General features: G+C 37.7%; 1 protein-coding gene across 2 annotated transcripts in view; it reads left to right on the top strand.

Annotated features, from left to right (window-relative positions):
- Nucleotides 1-16,014, top strand: part of CDH13 (cadherin 13) — a 489,323-nt gene that overhangs the window by 383,845 nt on the left and 89,464 nt on the right. For both annotated transcript variants that reach the window (XM_054169942.1, XM_054169941.1), the window contains exon 8: nucleotides 14,915-15,055. In XM_054169942.1, coding sequence (XP_054025917.1) covers nucleotides 14,915-15,055 — 141 coding nt within the window. The remainder of the gene's footprint in view (nucleotides 1-14,914; nucleotides 15,056-16,014) is intronic.

Genomic DNA, 16,014 nt, shown 5'->3' on the forward strand with positions numbered 1-16,014 from the left:
ATCCAGGGACACACTATGCTCCAGGGCATATTCAGACCTTACAGACAATTTTTAGCATGCTGCATATATCATTATTAGTTGGGAATTGTGCATTTTATTCAGCAATTCCCCATCAAGCCTGGAGAACTGCAGACAGATTCACTCCCATGGAGAGATGACCTTGCTCAATTTTTGTCTCCCATTGTGATACCTCTCCTGACAGGAATCACAGCTGAATGTGTGAGCTGCTCGTTCAGCGCCTTTGAAATATTTTTGAAAGAGGGATGGATGCAGAGAAGGCAAAGCACAGGGAGAGAGGGAATGCTGGAAAATAACTGAATTCTGCCTTGGTAATCTGCTGCCAGCCTTGAAAATCTCAGAGAGAGAAACATAGATGCTGATTCTTTTATTCTGCTTTGCTTTCATTTGCGTACCATAGCTCTGCTTTAATAAGTTAACTCATATCTAATATACAGTTGATTTTACATTTTCAGCAGTAATTGCGTTCCCGCTCCCATGAACAGGATCTTGCCAGGCTTATGATGCTGAACATTTGACAAAGGCAGTAATTTTCAAAGTGTGTCCTCCATCTGTTTATTAAGCTAATTGTTTTACTTGTAGCCTCCCTTCCAATCAGTTCTGTTTATTGTAATGTTAACTCAGCATTTTCTGCCTCTTGAATTTTGTTTAACTTAAAGTGACCTAAATAGGCTTTTAAGGCAGCAATTTTTTTGGGTAAAGTTGAAATGTCTTTTTATTTTCTTCCTCTCTCAATGAAGTGTATGGAAATAATACTGAAATTTATAATGAGCTTAATATTTGTTACTCTCAGTTCAAATAATGGATTTGTATAAATCATAGTTTCAAAAACTTTGGCTGAGAGAGAGAGTATTGTTTTAAATACTTTTATTACTGGGCTACTCTTGTTAAAATTGAATTGTCATTATGATTATACATCCTAATTTTTGGTATTCAATATTAATTATATTTAAATCCCATTAGATTTTATAGTTACTGTGCCCATTTAGATTTCCTTTTCACAAAACTATTTTGAAGTCGTTTCAGGGCCTGAGTCTGATCTTGCAACTCTGACTCATTGGTTGCTTTCACTAAGCAATGTGTACATATAAATTAATTGTGCGGATAAGAGTTTCTCAGATTCAGTACAGGTTGCAGGGCATGCCAAAATGGCACTAACCTCTGACCTAAATGTCAGGAATTAGACCTTGATCTGTTTGAGGTCAGTATCAAATGTACTGCTGGACCAACAGATGTTGAAGAACACCTTGAAATATGAATTGTGGGTTTCATACATTCCTCTGGAATATGTTCTAGCCACGGGAAATGCTAATCTATACAGACTTGAAAAGGTGCCTCAGTTATTTATTTGGCATAATCACAAATCTTTATGACATATCAGACAGTAACTCAAACTTACATTTCTCTGCATGTGTCCAAGATGCACTGCACTGAGGGGATTTTGACCTGCATTGTTGCACGCTATTAAAAGCTCTTGCCTTGCTTGTGGGCAGACTTGCTTATCAAAACATTTGGACTAGAGACAGAATTTCTCTGTGTTATAGTTCTGTATCTGTCTTGTGCTATACGAGCTGTGCTAAAATGTCATGCTGGGAAACACAAGGATGTATGGATCCACTCAGAAATGCATGCTCCTTGGATTAGACCTCTAGGCCTACAGGAGTAAGGAGGAACTGCACACATACCTCTTCAGAAGACATGGGTGTGCATCTGGCAGAGGTGAGACAACAGAAAGATGCAGCTGAAGAGCGTGCCATTGATACATGGGGCACAATATGCTTCTGAATAACTAATAAACTACTAATCCTTCACCTTCATAGCAAAAAAACCAAGCGGAGCAGGGCAGGATGGCAATTCTGAAAACTCTTCCTGTCACAAAGTTCTTCCCATGTGCTTCTCAGATCCACAGACACAGCTACGTTGCACTTTCTAGCTTTGTAAAGTTCTTTTAATAATGTTAGGGATGTCTCTTCGTCGTTCTTTAAGGGAGTCAGGTACTCTTTCCTCCCATTTCTTTTCCTGCTAGCAGTGCCTCCTGTATAATGTTTTGTTGCTTTTAGTTTACAAGAACTGCCTAGAAATGAGACTTCAAGTTTAAATAACTCTTTATGGACTCTTCTTATTCTGCATGTGTGATCTTCCTATACCTTTCAATGTTTGTGTTCTATCAAATTTCCTCTGTGTCACCATATTAAATCCTTACTATCAGTAGATTATATCTCAATATTGATATTTAAAAACTGAATTATTAGTGAATGTGAAAAGCTTTTGAAGATTGGTTTACAGGAAGAAGCTGTGTACAGTTCTAGTGCATAGGCATAAACACATAGAAGGAACATTTTGTAATAAAAAAATCTGAGCAAAGACAATGACAGATTAAGTCTGAAAGTAAGAACAAGCTATAAATCTTGACTTGACTGCAACAAAATGAGGCCTGACTTTAGGGGAGTGGGGCACAGCTGTTTTGTTGGTGGATGCCCTTTGAAAATGTAAGTAGGTTCATGAAAGTTTAGCAGAAATTGAACTTATTAAACAAAGTAGAAAGTATACGAATTCCAAATAAGGCATTTAATTATTTTTATTTCTTTTATCATGAAAGGCAGCTGATAAAAAGATATGTCAGATTAAATAAGAAAAGAATGAAATTGACTGGAGACATTTTTAAATGGAAAATTCCATTGTTACGATTTTCATCAGAAAGTAAATCCAATGGCAGAGTTGGGTTTTTTTCACCCCATAGTGTGATAAGCTTTTTGTAAAACAGCAATAGTGTAATTGAAATCCATTTTACATCATTTTCCTTTGGATGATTTAGAATTAGATCAATTTATATTCTGCGGGTATAACCCAATGAGAGTATAAATGCAGCCACTAGAATTGTTTTTGTCCATGAGCAAAGCTAGTGTCATTTACTGATTCATTACATTCTCAGCAGGGTCCTTTATTTCAAAAGCTACCTGGAATTCTCACTGGCAATAGAACACTAAGCTCTAAAATAAGATTTGCATTAAAAAAAATAAAAATTAAAATAAAGGCAAAATGGTGAAGGTGATTAAAAGTAACGTTTAATAACTATTTTGATTAGAACACCATGTTTAAATGGTAAATGGTGAAAATGGACATGGAGAGGTTTTTTTCCTCTCCAGCTGCAATTTAAAATGCCCCTATTTAACTAGAATATTGTGTTCCTGATTATATGCCTGAAATAATAGACAGTACTTCCATTAATATTTAACAATACAAACATCAGGCAAAGGTTGTACATCTGGAATTGTACAATATGCTTTTTGCATTAGGGTACTAATTTTAGAAATAACCTCTGTCTGCCTGGGCCTGCTGATGTATAGTTGTCATAGTAAGATAGTAATTGAGTTTTCTGGGCATTTTGACCACTGGTACAAATTTGCGAAGCCGATTACACAGCAGAAACACAATTTCTATCCTGACCTTTAGAGCATTGCTTTCTGTTGTGGGAATTGGAATGTTTATGGAGGGAAATATAATCTAAGTGTACCTAATTTGTGAGAATGTGATTTCTGACGTTAACCCAGTAAGCTTCATTCTGATTCATTTGACAACAGATTAGGTAAAGACTTGGCATTAGCGAGGTATCATAAAACTTATTATCTTTTATTACCTAGGCAGAGATTATTGGTTGAGAGGATTATAAATTGAAACTCAAGGAAAACTTTCATTTTCAGCTGCTGTGCAAAATTCCTCAAGAAATATGTGTCCTAGTGATCAGTCTCAGACCTTAGTAAAGAAATGGTTCACTATGAGCTGGGCACAGGAATAATGCTAAGCTTTTGTAGATCTAGAGATGTTTGGGAAGAAGGATGAGACACCTACTTGAGAACCCTCTGCATCAGATATTGTCAGATGGCTTTTGAGATGATTCATCTTTGTCTTGCAGTGGTCACACTTGTTTCACAGTCTTTGGAACTTCAGATCTATCACTTGCCTCTGCTATTGTCACCTTGCCCAGTCTAGGATAAGAAATTTAGCTGTCTAGTTAATTGTGGATTTTATGGCCACTTCTACATTAGCAGATAGAGTAGACCAGTAGAAGCAAAACTGTAAAGCAAAATATGTCATGCTGAGGACCTAACATCTGTGCTGTACACTGCAGATGCCACTTCAGGCAGCTCTACTCTGGTCCCCCAAACTGAATCACACTCATGGCTGTGAATAATTAGGTGATGCCTAGGGCACATTCTCCAGTTGAATTTGAAGGAAACCCAGTTGCCACACTGAATGATGCAAACTGAAGCACACTAAGTGTAAACAATAGGAAAGTTCATTGCAAAACACTTTTCATGATCAGTGCAAAAGTAACACAAAAGTAACACTAACCCTGCAGAGCCATGTGGTCAAGTAGCTTTCTTGGGTTTGGCTTCACCTGGATGTATTTACATGAACATGGCTGAACACCCATCTAGGATATAATATTTGATGAGAAGGTGAAGAAATGCACTGTATAGGTCTGTGATGTCTGGGAATTATGAGGTAGACTAGTACAAATATTGCACTGATATTCAGGCAGATCTCAGTGCTACAAACTTCATTAATCTAAATTCAGCTCTGCTAAGATGATAGATTGCTTGATGCTGGCAGATAATAAAACAATCTGCATTAGGTTTCACTTAGTTTGCTGTGATTCATTCCCTCAAATGTGTGCTAGTTAAGTGCACTCTGAACATAGAGTCCAGTAGCCTCCAGAAATTTAGCTGTGTTATTGGCTTGCTTGATTCAGAGCTGATTTGGGGAGAAAAGAGAGGTTCTGGGAATAAAGTTAGGTTGAACCACTGCTAGTTTTACTTTGCCTTATTCAGGCACCGTTGTTGGCAGCTCAAGAAGATAAAATTCCAGGTAATTTTTTTTTCCACCTGCTATGGAGGTGCCTTTTCTGGGACATTTCCATGAAAGGTGAAATGTACAAATTACCTTTTGGAATTGTTCAGTATTCTCTTCCACAGCCTCCAGGAGACACATCAGGGTTTCTTGAACCTAATTCAGACTCAAGATGTGGCAAATTCGAGCACTGATATGCATGCTTGAGCGAGCCTGTTGTTCTTTGTTCAATGACGGATTCCTGTGTTTCAGGGCTGCAGGTATAACCTGTGTTTATCAATGAGATCACTGGTAACTGACATTGGCTGCTGTCCACACAATTTAGGAAAGCAATTTGTTTCCAGTAAACAGAGGGGAGTTCTGGCCAGCTGCACTGCTTTTGTATGAAATATTTATAGCATGGATTGATCCCTCTCCCCAATGGGTTAAATGTCTAGAACTCATTAGTTGCCAGAGTCTGTGTTGTGCAAACACAGGCACAGACACTCTCTTGCAATTTCTTGTGAGCAAGATTTCCCTGATGCTAATGTGATTATACCTGTTGCGAGGCAAGGAATAATACCTTCACTCTGAAGAATTTGGGGACCTTTTTTTTCAAAGTGAGTATCCTGAGACCTTTGGCTCTCATGAAAGTCAGCTTCTTGCACTTTGTTCTATTTTGTCTTATGTGCAAATCTATGGGAATCTGATGGTTTTACAAGGCACAAGCATCTTATATTGTCACATGAAAGCATGTATGCATGTTCATTTGTGAACATGGCAAGTTATAGCTCAATAAATATGTAAATAAAGTTGGGTAGCCCATTCAAAGCCAGCAGAGCTGTGGTGTTTCGTGCTAGGCTGAGGATCTTCTCAAGCTTGAATATTTTGGGTGCTCCTCATGATTTATTTCTCTCTTCAAGTCGCAGTAAAACGCCTTCAGGTGTCTTAGCATACTGAGCCTTATTACATGACATTTATATCATTCATATGCTTACAGAATTCTCTTTGCAGAGGTATTTTAATATAGAGATGTTTGAAAACCTGTCTCTACTGATAACCCTGGTAGGTTGCTGTGTTGGAGAAACTTGTCTTTCCTTTTAGGTTTTTGGATTTAGATAGACTCATTTAGACTCTATGGCTAGGACTGATTCAATAATTTATTAAAACAACTTTGCCCTTTTCTTTTCACAAATTGTCTGCAAACAAATTGTACAACTCTGATACGTTAATGGCTGAAAATTATTTGAACATTTTTTTCAGCAAATATCTCTTGGTCTACAGATTATTTGAATTGCAAATTGTGACTGTGAAAATGAAATATACAATTAACACTGCAAATAGAACTGATTGGGTAGTAGAGGGGAACAGCTTTTATGGAAATATATTGATTTTCAAAATGAGCATTTGTTACAGAAAGAGTGATTAAAAAAAATAAACCAAAAAAAAAAAAACCCAAACCAAACAAACAACAAACAATGTTTTGTTGAAATAAATATCTATAATGTGGAAGGGAATTCTTGACTTGTGTGCTCCTGACAGCTAGCTCAAGGATTAGTACTTTCTGGAACTATCAAGAGAACCAGGTTCTCAGACAGGACTGACTCTTCATCAGGTGTGCTGATGCGGACATTCTGAGGCAAAGCTCTTTTGATATTCTCTGTTCAAACTGTTACCTTTGTAAAAATATTTAAAGATAAATTGGCAGAATGTACAGCAGTGCCAATATTCCTTTACAAGTGTTTTTATCAGGACTGCAAAGAATGGTGGATCATACAGCCATCAGACTGAGCTGATCATGTGTTCTGGCATTGTTACAGTGTTCAATATGTTAAGTCTTGTAATGTGTTAAACATCAGGGAAACTACTTGTCACCTAGTCCATCAACAGTTTTGAGATGGTTGCACTTAAGCACTGAATGTTATTCATGTTAATTTCTTTCCAGCATCAAAATCAGAATATAAACACTGGTGGGTATCTAGTCAGTAAGGAACAGATGTAACATCATGTTTTCAGCAAGGTTTTGGTGCTGTATTAAAGGACCAGGCTAGCAGAAGACTAGGTGCTTCATGTACAGGAAGGGCTGAAGGTTCTTTTGGTGAAAGCACTGTGGAAGTGGGAATGCTAACATTAGAAATATATGGCACATTGGTAGATGTGTTAGGGCAGCATGTCACTTTGTGAAAAGTCAAAGTCTTGGAGAGTTATGGATCATGGAAAGGCTGCTTGCACCTCAGCAAGCTTCCTGGCCAAATTACATTTGTGTGTAACAATTCCAAAAGAAGCTTACAACTGCTGTAGCTCCAAACTCACCTTTCTCTGAATTCCACATGCCATTTCCTAAACAGTATGCTTGTGCCTGCAGAAAGGATATGAAAACTCCAGCAAGCCTTGAGGGTAGCAAGTTCAGCTACCATATAACAGACGGTTTGAAGGAATCCAAATCTAGCATGTGTTACTGGACACACTCTTTAAACTTCCAGTCTTTGTAACGGCATAACCATAATGACAGTCTTAGTGACATGTAAACACAAAGAGAATGTTTGCATATATCGGGACCTATAGTTTCATATAGACTGTAATGAAGTTCTCTTTTCTTTATTCAGACCTAATACTAGGGAGCAGACACTCACTTTACCTGTTGTTTGATGTTGACAGAAGGTTTAGCAGAGATGAATGTGGTAGTTGTATTCCTGACACCTTTGAGTATGTCATAAAAACACAGTGATTAAATGGTCTCAAATCAGTAAGAAAAGTTATGTATTAATTGATGCTTTCACTTTGGAAAGAAAGGTTTCTGCAGTACCATTTAATTATGAAGAGCAACTAGGTTGTTTTTTTTCTTTCTTTTTTTCCTGGAGGGGAAAAAAAAAAAAAAAAAAGAAAAAAAAGAAAAGAAAAGAAAAAGGTGAAATTAAATACAGTGCTCCATAAAGGAGTCTGCAACATAGCTTGCATTAAAAAAAACCCACCACAAACCCATGACATTTGACAGCAAATATTTTCCTTGGCACATTGTGGTTCTTACTCTACACTCCTATTCAAAGCTATTATAGCACTAAATACTTCTAACACGGTAGATGTGGAAAATATTTTCCCAATCCATGAGCATGTAGTGACTAGCTGTTGCAGATCAACGTGTCACTCTGTTCCAAACAGATTATACTCAGGGAATTATCTTTGGCTGGTAAAAATAAGTGTAAAGGTACTAACTTCAGTGATGTTGTATCTTTAAAGTGATAATTTAGGGATCCTGCTTAAAGTAATGAATATCTGTTCTCCTCCTAGAGCTTATTTTTGGTAATAGCCTTACTAACAATAATAATTTCAATGGAATTATCTCAGACTAAGTGGAGTTTCAGTCACTGTTCTGTCCTAGAAAGTGGTGATCTTTACCATAGGACAAATTCTGTATTAATAAGATTTGCAGTGTAAAGATGTTTTCTTGACTGAATGTCTGCATGGCTAGTGTAGTACTTGGATGTATGAGCTGATGTACATATTTGTACAGTGAGTAAGCAGTAAACAAATATATATATCTCACATATTTTTCAATCTTTTTTCCCCCTGCAGATTTCTAGTTCTCAAAGCAAAGCTTGTTGCCACTTCATGGTTGGCAGCCTTCTCCAAAACGATACAAATTCAATGACAACCCTAAATCCTAATACATATCAGTCAAAACTGATAACTTGTACACCAAATATTTGAAACATGCACAAACAGTACCTGTATTTCCACACAAAGTATAATGAACATAGCTGTGTATATAAGCTTTATATTTATGTTAGCGTTGTGAAGTCTTGATCCTATACATCCTATATATTAGGCAGTTACCAATTTCCTTTTGAAGGGAAGCAAATCTTTCTGGACAACAAACCGATTTGTATCAAGCCCTTCAGAGCAATTTCTTTCATTTTTTAACTGCAACTGCTCAAGGAGAAAATTTAGTTTTTCTTTTACTTCCAAATATACCTATGAACCAGTATATGTCTCCCATGGGTAGTAAATAGATATTGATTTTTTTCATAACAGAAGTACATTATTACAATGATTAAACTGTAGACATTCCTTTATGATATAAAAAATTGGAAATTGGTGAGCTAAAGAGGATTTACATTACAAAATTGTTTGGGGGTTTATATCTATCAAACTGTAATTCAAGGTCTGAATGAAAAGCCTCTGTGTATATTGCCCTTTTTACACAGCAGCAATTGGCACTTAAAATAAATGCTGATGTTATAATTATAAAAGCATTATGTCTCTTAAAGCAGTTAACAGCCACATCGCTTCATTTTTTTGTTCTATGTTTGTCAAAACCCTGACAGCATACTCTGGAACAATGTGAGATTCAGTGTTGATATTGTTACTCAACAGGAACATTGATTGTGTCTTACTAGGACATATTCAGTGCATGCTATATGCAATGATCATCCTGAATGAATGTAAGCATTTTTTCTAGCATGAACTGAAAACATTTAAATGCTGTGATTGTTTCCCTTCAGGTTAGCATTATATTATAAAGGTATTAGTAACAACTGTGACATGGTAGCACATTATTGAGATAGTATTATGCATGAATACATAGTTTATGTACAGAATTATCAACAGAAATGTTGAGGCACTGTTGCATTGTTACAAAAAATAGAAATATTCACCAACTAGAAAACAAACAAACAAAAAACCTCCTCTATTGCCAATAAGTGTTCAGATGGCCTGAAAAGATACTTAAAGCTGTTACAGAGTTTTGGACATTGTGTACAGTGTTTCCTTCCCAGCAGTGTTCAGCTTGGTCTTAACTGAGTACTTTCTGAATTTTGGGAATGTCTATTCTCCCCAGGTTTTTTTTAGATTAAATACTGAAGCACCAATGTCAGTCTTGGATGTTGTGGTCTAAGTGTGCCCTTTTCTGGACATGCAGTTTGTAGGTGTCTTAAAATGACTGGAGAGTTCTGGATGAAGACCTAGGTAAAGACACTTAATGGGGAGAATGAAACACAGCCAGGAGGATACACTGAAGAGGTGCTTTCTGGAATTGTGTTGCTTGGTGCCTATCTTCAGTTTTTACCTGGCTGCTGATGTGAGGCAGAGATTCGCAGCCTGAAACCCCCAGCAGGATCCTAACATTCACTAAAAGAGAAACTACAGAACATAATTTAAACACTGGTAATAAAACGGTGTTGTGAAGATCTACAAGGAAATATATTGAACTCCTGTTTAAGCATCTTTAAATTACAGATTTAAAAAAGACTAAAGTGGTCCAAAATTCTCAAATCAGTCCATCTTCATATGTTAAAGAAGATTAAGCCTTGATCCAAATTCTTCTTAGTTCCAACTTAGTGTCACAAATGGATTTCTAAACATCTCACTGTGTGTCCTTCAAGAAATATATTATCTCCTGAAAACAACTAGGTGTTTATACTGGAAAACCAGTAAATAGGCTTCCCAATGTGCGTTGTATCTGACAGACTCTGTGCCCAGGATTTCCATTTTCAGCCAGAATGAGGTGTTTTTATATATATGCCATCTACATGCCAGCTTCGTAGGTTTACTCACAACTGCTTCAGGTGCCAGTGGTAAAAAGGATCTTTGTTACAAGAGTTTTCCCATGCTCTTCTTTCTTGTGAATCTGCTTGACTTATTCCATTTTTCTTTATATTCAAATAAAAAGGCTTGACTGAAAGTTTTGAACTACAGAAGTTAAGCAAAACTAGATTCCACCCACCCACCCCCCACCCCCCCCCAATCTTTTCTCACAACCAAAGACAAAGTTACCAGCCTGGTTCAATGTACATAAACAACTAATCATTTAATGCTTGAATATGCTTCTTTAACACAATGCCAGAATGTGATTTCTGTTCCTCACTTTGATGCTATTTTTTGTGACCTTTATCAAGTCATTGAAATCTTCAGCCAGCTTTAGTCATGCCTTAATGCTTGTGCACTAGTGAGCACTGATCTCCTGAGATCATTGGTGCAGACAAATGCAGAAATGTCTTCTCTCCTTTGACTCTGTGGCAGCGATACTCCAAAAAGTAGGCACTTCATTTGAATGTCTAATGATAGATGGGGAAAAAACAGAGCAAACATCAACTTACTGAGTGATTGCTCTACCATAAAAGATAAATAAACAAGAGAGACAATGGTCACACTTCTAAAAGCTTTGGACTTGCAGAGAGGGTTTTTTACCAAAACTCTGAGAGTCTGTGTACATAACTGGAAATTCAAGACTTGGACGAGTTTGAAAATTTCAGTGGCCACCTAAGGGTCCTAATACTTCCTTGTAATCATTCAAGTAGTTCCACTTGTTTCCATTGTACATTTTGAGTCTTTTTATATGGAGGATGCTGTAAATTCCAGCTGAATTTAAATGGCACATGAGTGTCTTACAGCATGCAAGTGGAAGCCCTGGACTGCCACTGCTGGCAGTGTGAAGTACTAGCCATGGCTTGCTTCTCTTGAGTCACTGGCAGTTTTTTGCTGTATCTGTAGGAAATATTAAAAGATTAAAACTCAGCAGAAAACCATCCATACCTGGTTTCTTTCAGCGCTACCCAAAAGTAATCAGGTGGTTTGTTCCATCTATATATGTCTGCACTGAACTGTTTATTCCCCTTTGCTGTGATTAGATCCTGCTGGCTTTGTAAGGAATCAGAAATCTGAAAAAATACCTTTCTGGCCTCTCTTTGCTTACTAGTGGTGAACCAGTTATGTCAAGGCAGCAGGGGAGTGAAATCTGATAGGAATGTTAACGCTGTTGAGAATGGCAGTGGGTGGACCTTCAGAGAAAACCACTCACAGCTCACCTCCTTGGCAAACCAAACAATTTGCCAGTGTCACCCCTGCCGTGGCTAAATGACTAGAGTGAAAATTTACGGGGAAAGGAATGGTTCTCCTGCTGTAATTATACAAACTCTCTCCACAGTGTTATACTCCACAAAGTCACTGTTGATAAATACTAAGCTGCACAAACAGTGACTTAATGTTCATTTATTAAAATCATCTATTATCCTTTTGAGCTATAGATTCACTTTGTTGAAAGTTGTTGCATGTTTGTATTGCTAACATTTCACTATCCAAATGGTATTAGTTTGGTTGGTTTTGAAAGACTGTACTTCAGAGGCTAGGTCACTGCTTTGAGGAGCACAAAGCCGGGGTTTAATGACAGGCAATGCCATGGTGGGACAGTAATCTGAGGGACCATAGGATCTCAAAATACTCCCAGTATAGGTGCTGCACTTGCCCCTAATTTGTATCATGTAGCAGAGATAGAGAAGGTGAAGTGAGGCTGCTTTACACCTTCACTGCCCCCTCCAGGAGCACTCATCTCTCACAAGATGGGAGCAAGTGCTCTGGGGTAAAAGGCCTGAGTCCTGTGAAAAACAAAAAGATGAGAGGTTTCCATGGTAGCCCCTACCTGGATGAGTGCCTCCAGCACAGACCCTGGTCCTTCAAAGTCCTTCATCAGCTGAGTTACCTGGGTTAGTAAGTGCATAGGGACCCAACTTCTGTCCACAGATCCCTTTTCCTGTGTCCCAGGATTTACCAAGAGTGTGATCAGTCACACATATCCAAGTAATTGTTACTAGTGCCTGAATTACCTGGGCAATGAGATATGCTAAAAAGTCCTTTACATGCAATCTCCTAGTGTAAAGAGAACATCTAATGGGAACATGCCTCTGCTGCTGGGTTTGGATCAGTTAGGACTTGCTTTCTCTAACAAAGCAAATATTTGGTGACAGAACTTGATGTAGAAAGTGCTGCATAGCAGGAAAGCGTGTTTCACATTCTGTTGTGAGCTTAAACATTGGACTCCTGTCATAGGAATTTCTGCTGCACTAGACACAATTTCTAGCATAAATGGACTTGCTTGCAATAGAAAATGGAACAGTTTTCAAAGGGGGAGGAGGGGAAAAGACCAATTTGTGAGTAAAAATGGGCAAAGAGGCTTATAAACTTGAAGTGATAAATGACTTTGCAAGTTTTCCATACAATAATAACAACATCCTAATCAAAATAATGAAAAAGTTGCATCTTGGGGAGGGGAGAGAAGCTCCATTCTGGCTTTAATACACTGAACATGGTTTAGAAAATAAATATATGAAAACTGTAAATTTTATTCCACTCAGGAATCTGAATTTGTATTAGAGACATGTCAGTAATATTTCTTTGCATATATTTATATGCTGCTATAAATCAAAATCCTGTCTGGGTTTGCTGCCTTCTGAGATGAATTTCATGGAATAATGTTGTAAGATTTAAGGAAATACAATTCTTAGGATGCCCAGTGTGGCAGTGGCATCTGATTTTTCAGCAGTCCATACGTTTTTACAACTAAATATATCTTCTGGTTTGCCTCATTGATTTTACATGAAGATATATTGCTTTGTAATAGCTGATCTGATGAGCAACTGATATGGTTGCTTCTCTCATGGCCTAAAAACACTTCAGGATTTAAATATGAATTAATTGGGAACTGTTAATGCAGGCTTCAAGAAAGGCATTACAAAGTACTCAGGAAAATGCATAATGCACTATGTACTAAATGCTTCCAGGTATTTTAGACACAGAGAAGATCGTGTGACCTCAGTGGTTGCTTTGCTAAGATAGAGATGGGGGATAAGTCTCTTAAAATTTTTACTGGGTGAGATAATAGGGATGAGCCCTATTTCAGCTGCCTTGATTCTGCCTCATAAAGCAGCATGTTGGGTGGTAGACAGAGATGACTGCGTTGCTATATGGAGTTTCATGCCAGTCTTCTCCCTGCATGGTAATCATCTGTAAAAGTGTTAGATAAAGGACATGACTGATGTCAAAGATATGTAGCCTTGGTTCTTGTAAACACAGTTAGCTGACAGAGCTGGTCTGAGGATACAAAATCTAGCAGTGGTGCTGAGCATCATTATGTTGCTCTGCCCCTGACATCCAGACTTAGGTTTCAAGGAAAGCTTGAAAAAACATTCCTGAGCACACATGATATTCTTACCATATAATTTTAAAGGTGACTCTAGCAATTTCCCATCTGTGTTCTCCATTGATGATGCATCACATATGGTTTTGGGGCAGATGGTTCCATATAAGGCAGCCATACAAATGGGGAAAATATTCATTTTAATTAGGTGCCCAGTCTTGTGTCCAGAAAAATCTATGTCAAAATTCTCTATGACTTCCATGGGAGCAGGTTCTGATGCTGATAACAGCTTTCTTTGATGGGATGTATAACTACCCTGTTGTCCAGCTTGGAAACAGATGTGTTTTCATGCCTGATGAGAGAGGTGAATTAGAAATGCTGGCACATTTACATTGCAGAAGTGGCTATATTTTATTATTCCCCCCTCTCCCCCTACTACTCCCTCCCCCTCCCCAAGGTATGACTGTATTTGAGGCAAGGAATAGGGATGGCTTTTGCTATGGACCTGTACTGTCCAGTTCTACCATATATATACAGGCAGATAAACAACCATAATATATGAACTGGATATTATAGATGTATATATTCAGTGTTACTATACACATTTCCTTCATGCAGTCGCTGGCAGTTGTCCATTTTTGAAACTGTCTTCTTGTTTCTTACAGTGAAGCAAACTTAAATTACCATTCTAAATGCTAATGCACAGTGTGAAAGTGATTTAATAAAATAAAGTGTATTTATATGTAGATTATGACATTAGTATTTAATTATGTACCTACCCATCATAAGATGAGGCAAGCTGCTAAATATTGGTGCACTGAAGTGAGACCTTACTCTTAAAGAGCAGGTATATTTTAATTCCTCTCCCCTTTCCCAGTCTCCTTAAATAACAGGATAGATTATTCACTGTTTACCAATATTCACCTGTATCTTGTCATAATGTATTCCAAATCAGGTTTCCACCATAGCAGCTGAAGCTCATAGAAAGCTGTGCTTTGTTTGGGTCAAACACTGTGAGAACAGATCTTTTTCTATGCTATTTACCAGACCCAGTTAAACTTTAGATTTACTTTTTTCTTATTTCAGTGTGAATTAAAGAGAATATGGAACATGTTGTGGGGCATTTTTTAACCTTTGCTCTTCTGTTATTTTTTTCAGACTATGGAAACCCCAAAATATGAGCTCGTTATAGAAGCTAAGGATATGGGTGGTCTTGACGTGGGACTGACTGGCACAGCAACTGCCACTATTCTTATTGATGACAAAAATGACCATCCCCCCGAGTTTACTAAGAAGGAGGTAAGAATTTGTCATCTGTGTTCTACAAAACGTGCACATAATTGTAATTAGCAGGTTTTTAAGTGGAAAAAGTGTTCCTTAATGGATGAAAATACTTGAAGTCATAGTTCAGCAAAATGGGACAGAGCTGCTCTTTTCTTCTTTCACGCTGATAAATTGGTGTGCATGATTTCCAAAACAATATGCAGCCACAAGGTAAAAATTCATGTCAAGACACTGTGCTCAGAGGCTGGCTAACAAGATGAAAACCTGTCAAATATGTTTGCTAGAACTTTCTTCTTTTACTCCTATGGGGGAAATGTAGAATTCCCTCTTGCCTGCTTCTGGCTTAGGGCTTTTGATGGTCATGAGCATGAATGAAAGCGACATGTTTTGTCCTGGCTTCAGTACTTCACCTGTGGGACAGCTAGTGTTGATAGGTCTGTAATGAAAGCTCTAGTCTGAAAAGCTTTAAATTTGACCTTTGGGTCAAATATGCAAGGAAAGGCTTTTTCCCCTGCAAGCTGAATTCCACTAAAGAATGCTGAAAAGTCAGGGAAAAAACCCAAAGCAAAACAAAAGGTATTCACTGCCTGCAGGAGAGTATAATAGTGCTATTACAAAGGTTCTGGTTTCAGGCAAAGCATCTACCCAACTTCCTGCCCTGCTCATAGTGCTCTCTTCCCCCTCCTACCTTTATTATTAGTCTGCTATTTTGTTTTGGGTGGTATTTTTTTGGTGTTTGCCCCTTGTTTTTTGCCTCTGGTGTTTGGAGAGAATTAGACAATGTCAATTTCATTATTTTTTGTAAGCAATCAGTAGCAACAACTGTTAATTACCAAAGTAAAATCCTTTGACGGAGGCATTTCAGTCATCTGCAAACTACCATGGAGAACCTGATCCTAACCTTTCAAGTAATAAAGCTGTAGCTAAGTGGCATTGATCAAACTATTCATTCCCTTAGAATTACCCTCACCATC

The sequence above is a fragment of the Dryobates pubescens genome, chromosome 19 (assembly GCF_014839835.1).
Source record: "Dryobates pubescens isolate bDryPub1 chromosome 19, bDryPub1.pri, whole genome shotgun sequence".
NCBI lineage: Eukaryota > Metazoa > Chordata > Aves > Piciformes > Picidae > Dryobates > Dryobates pubescens.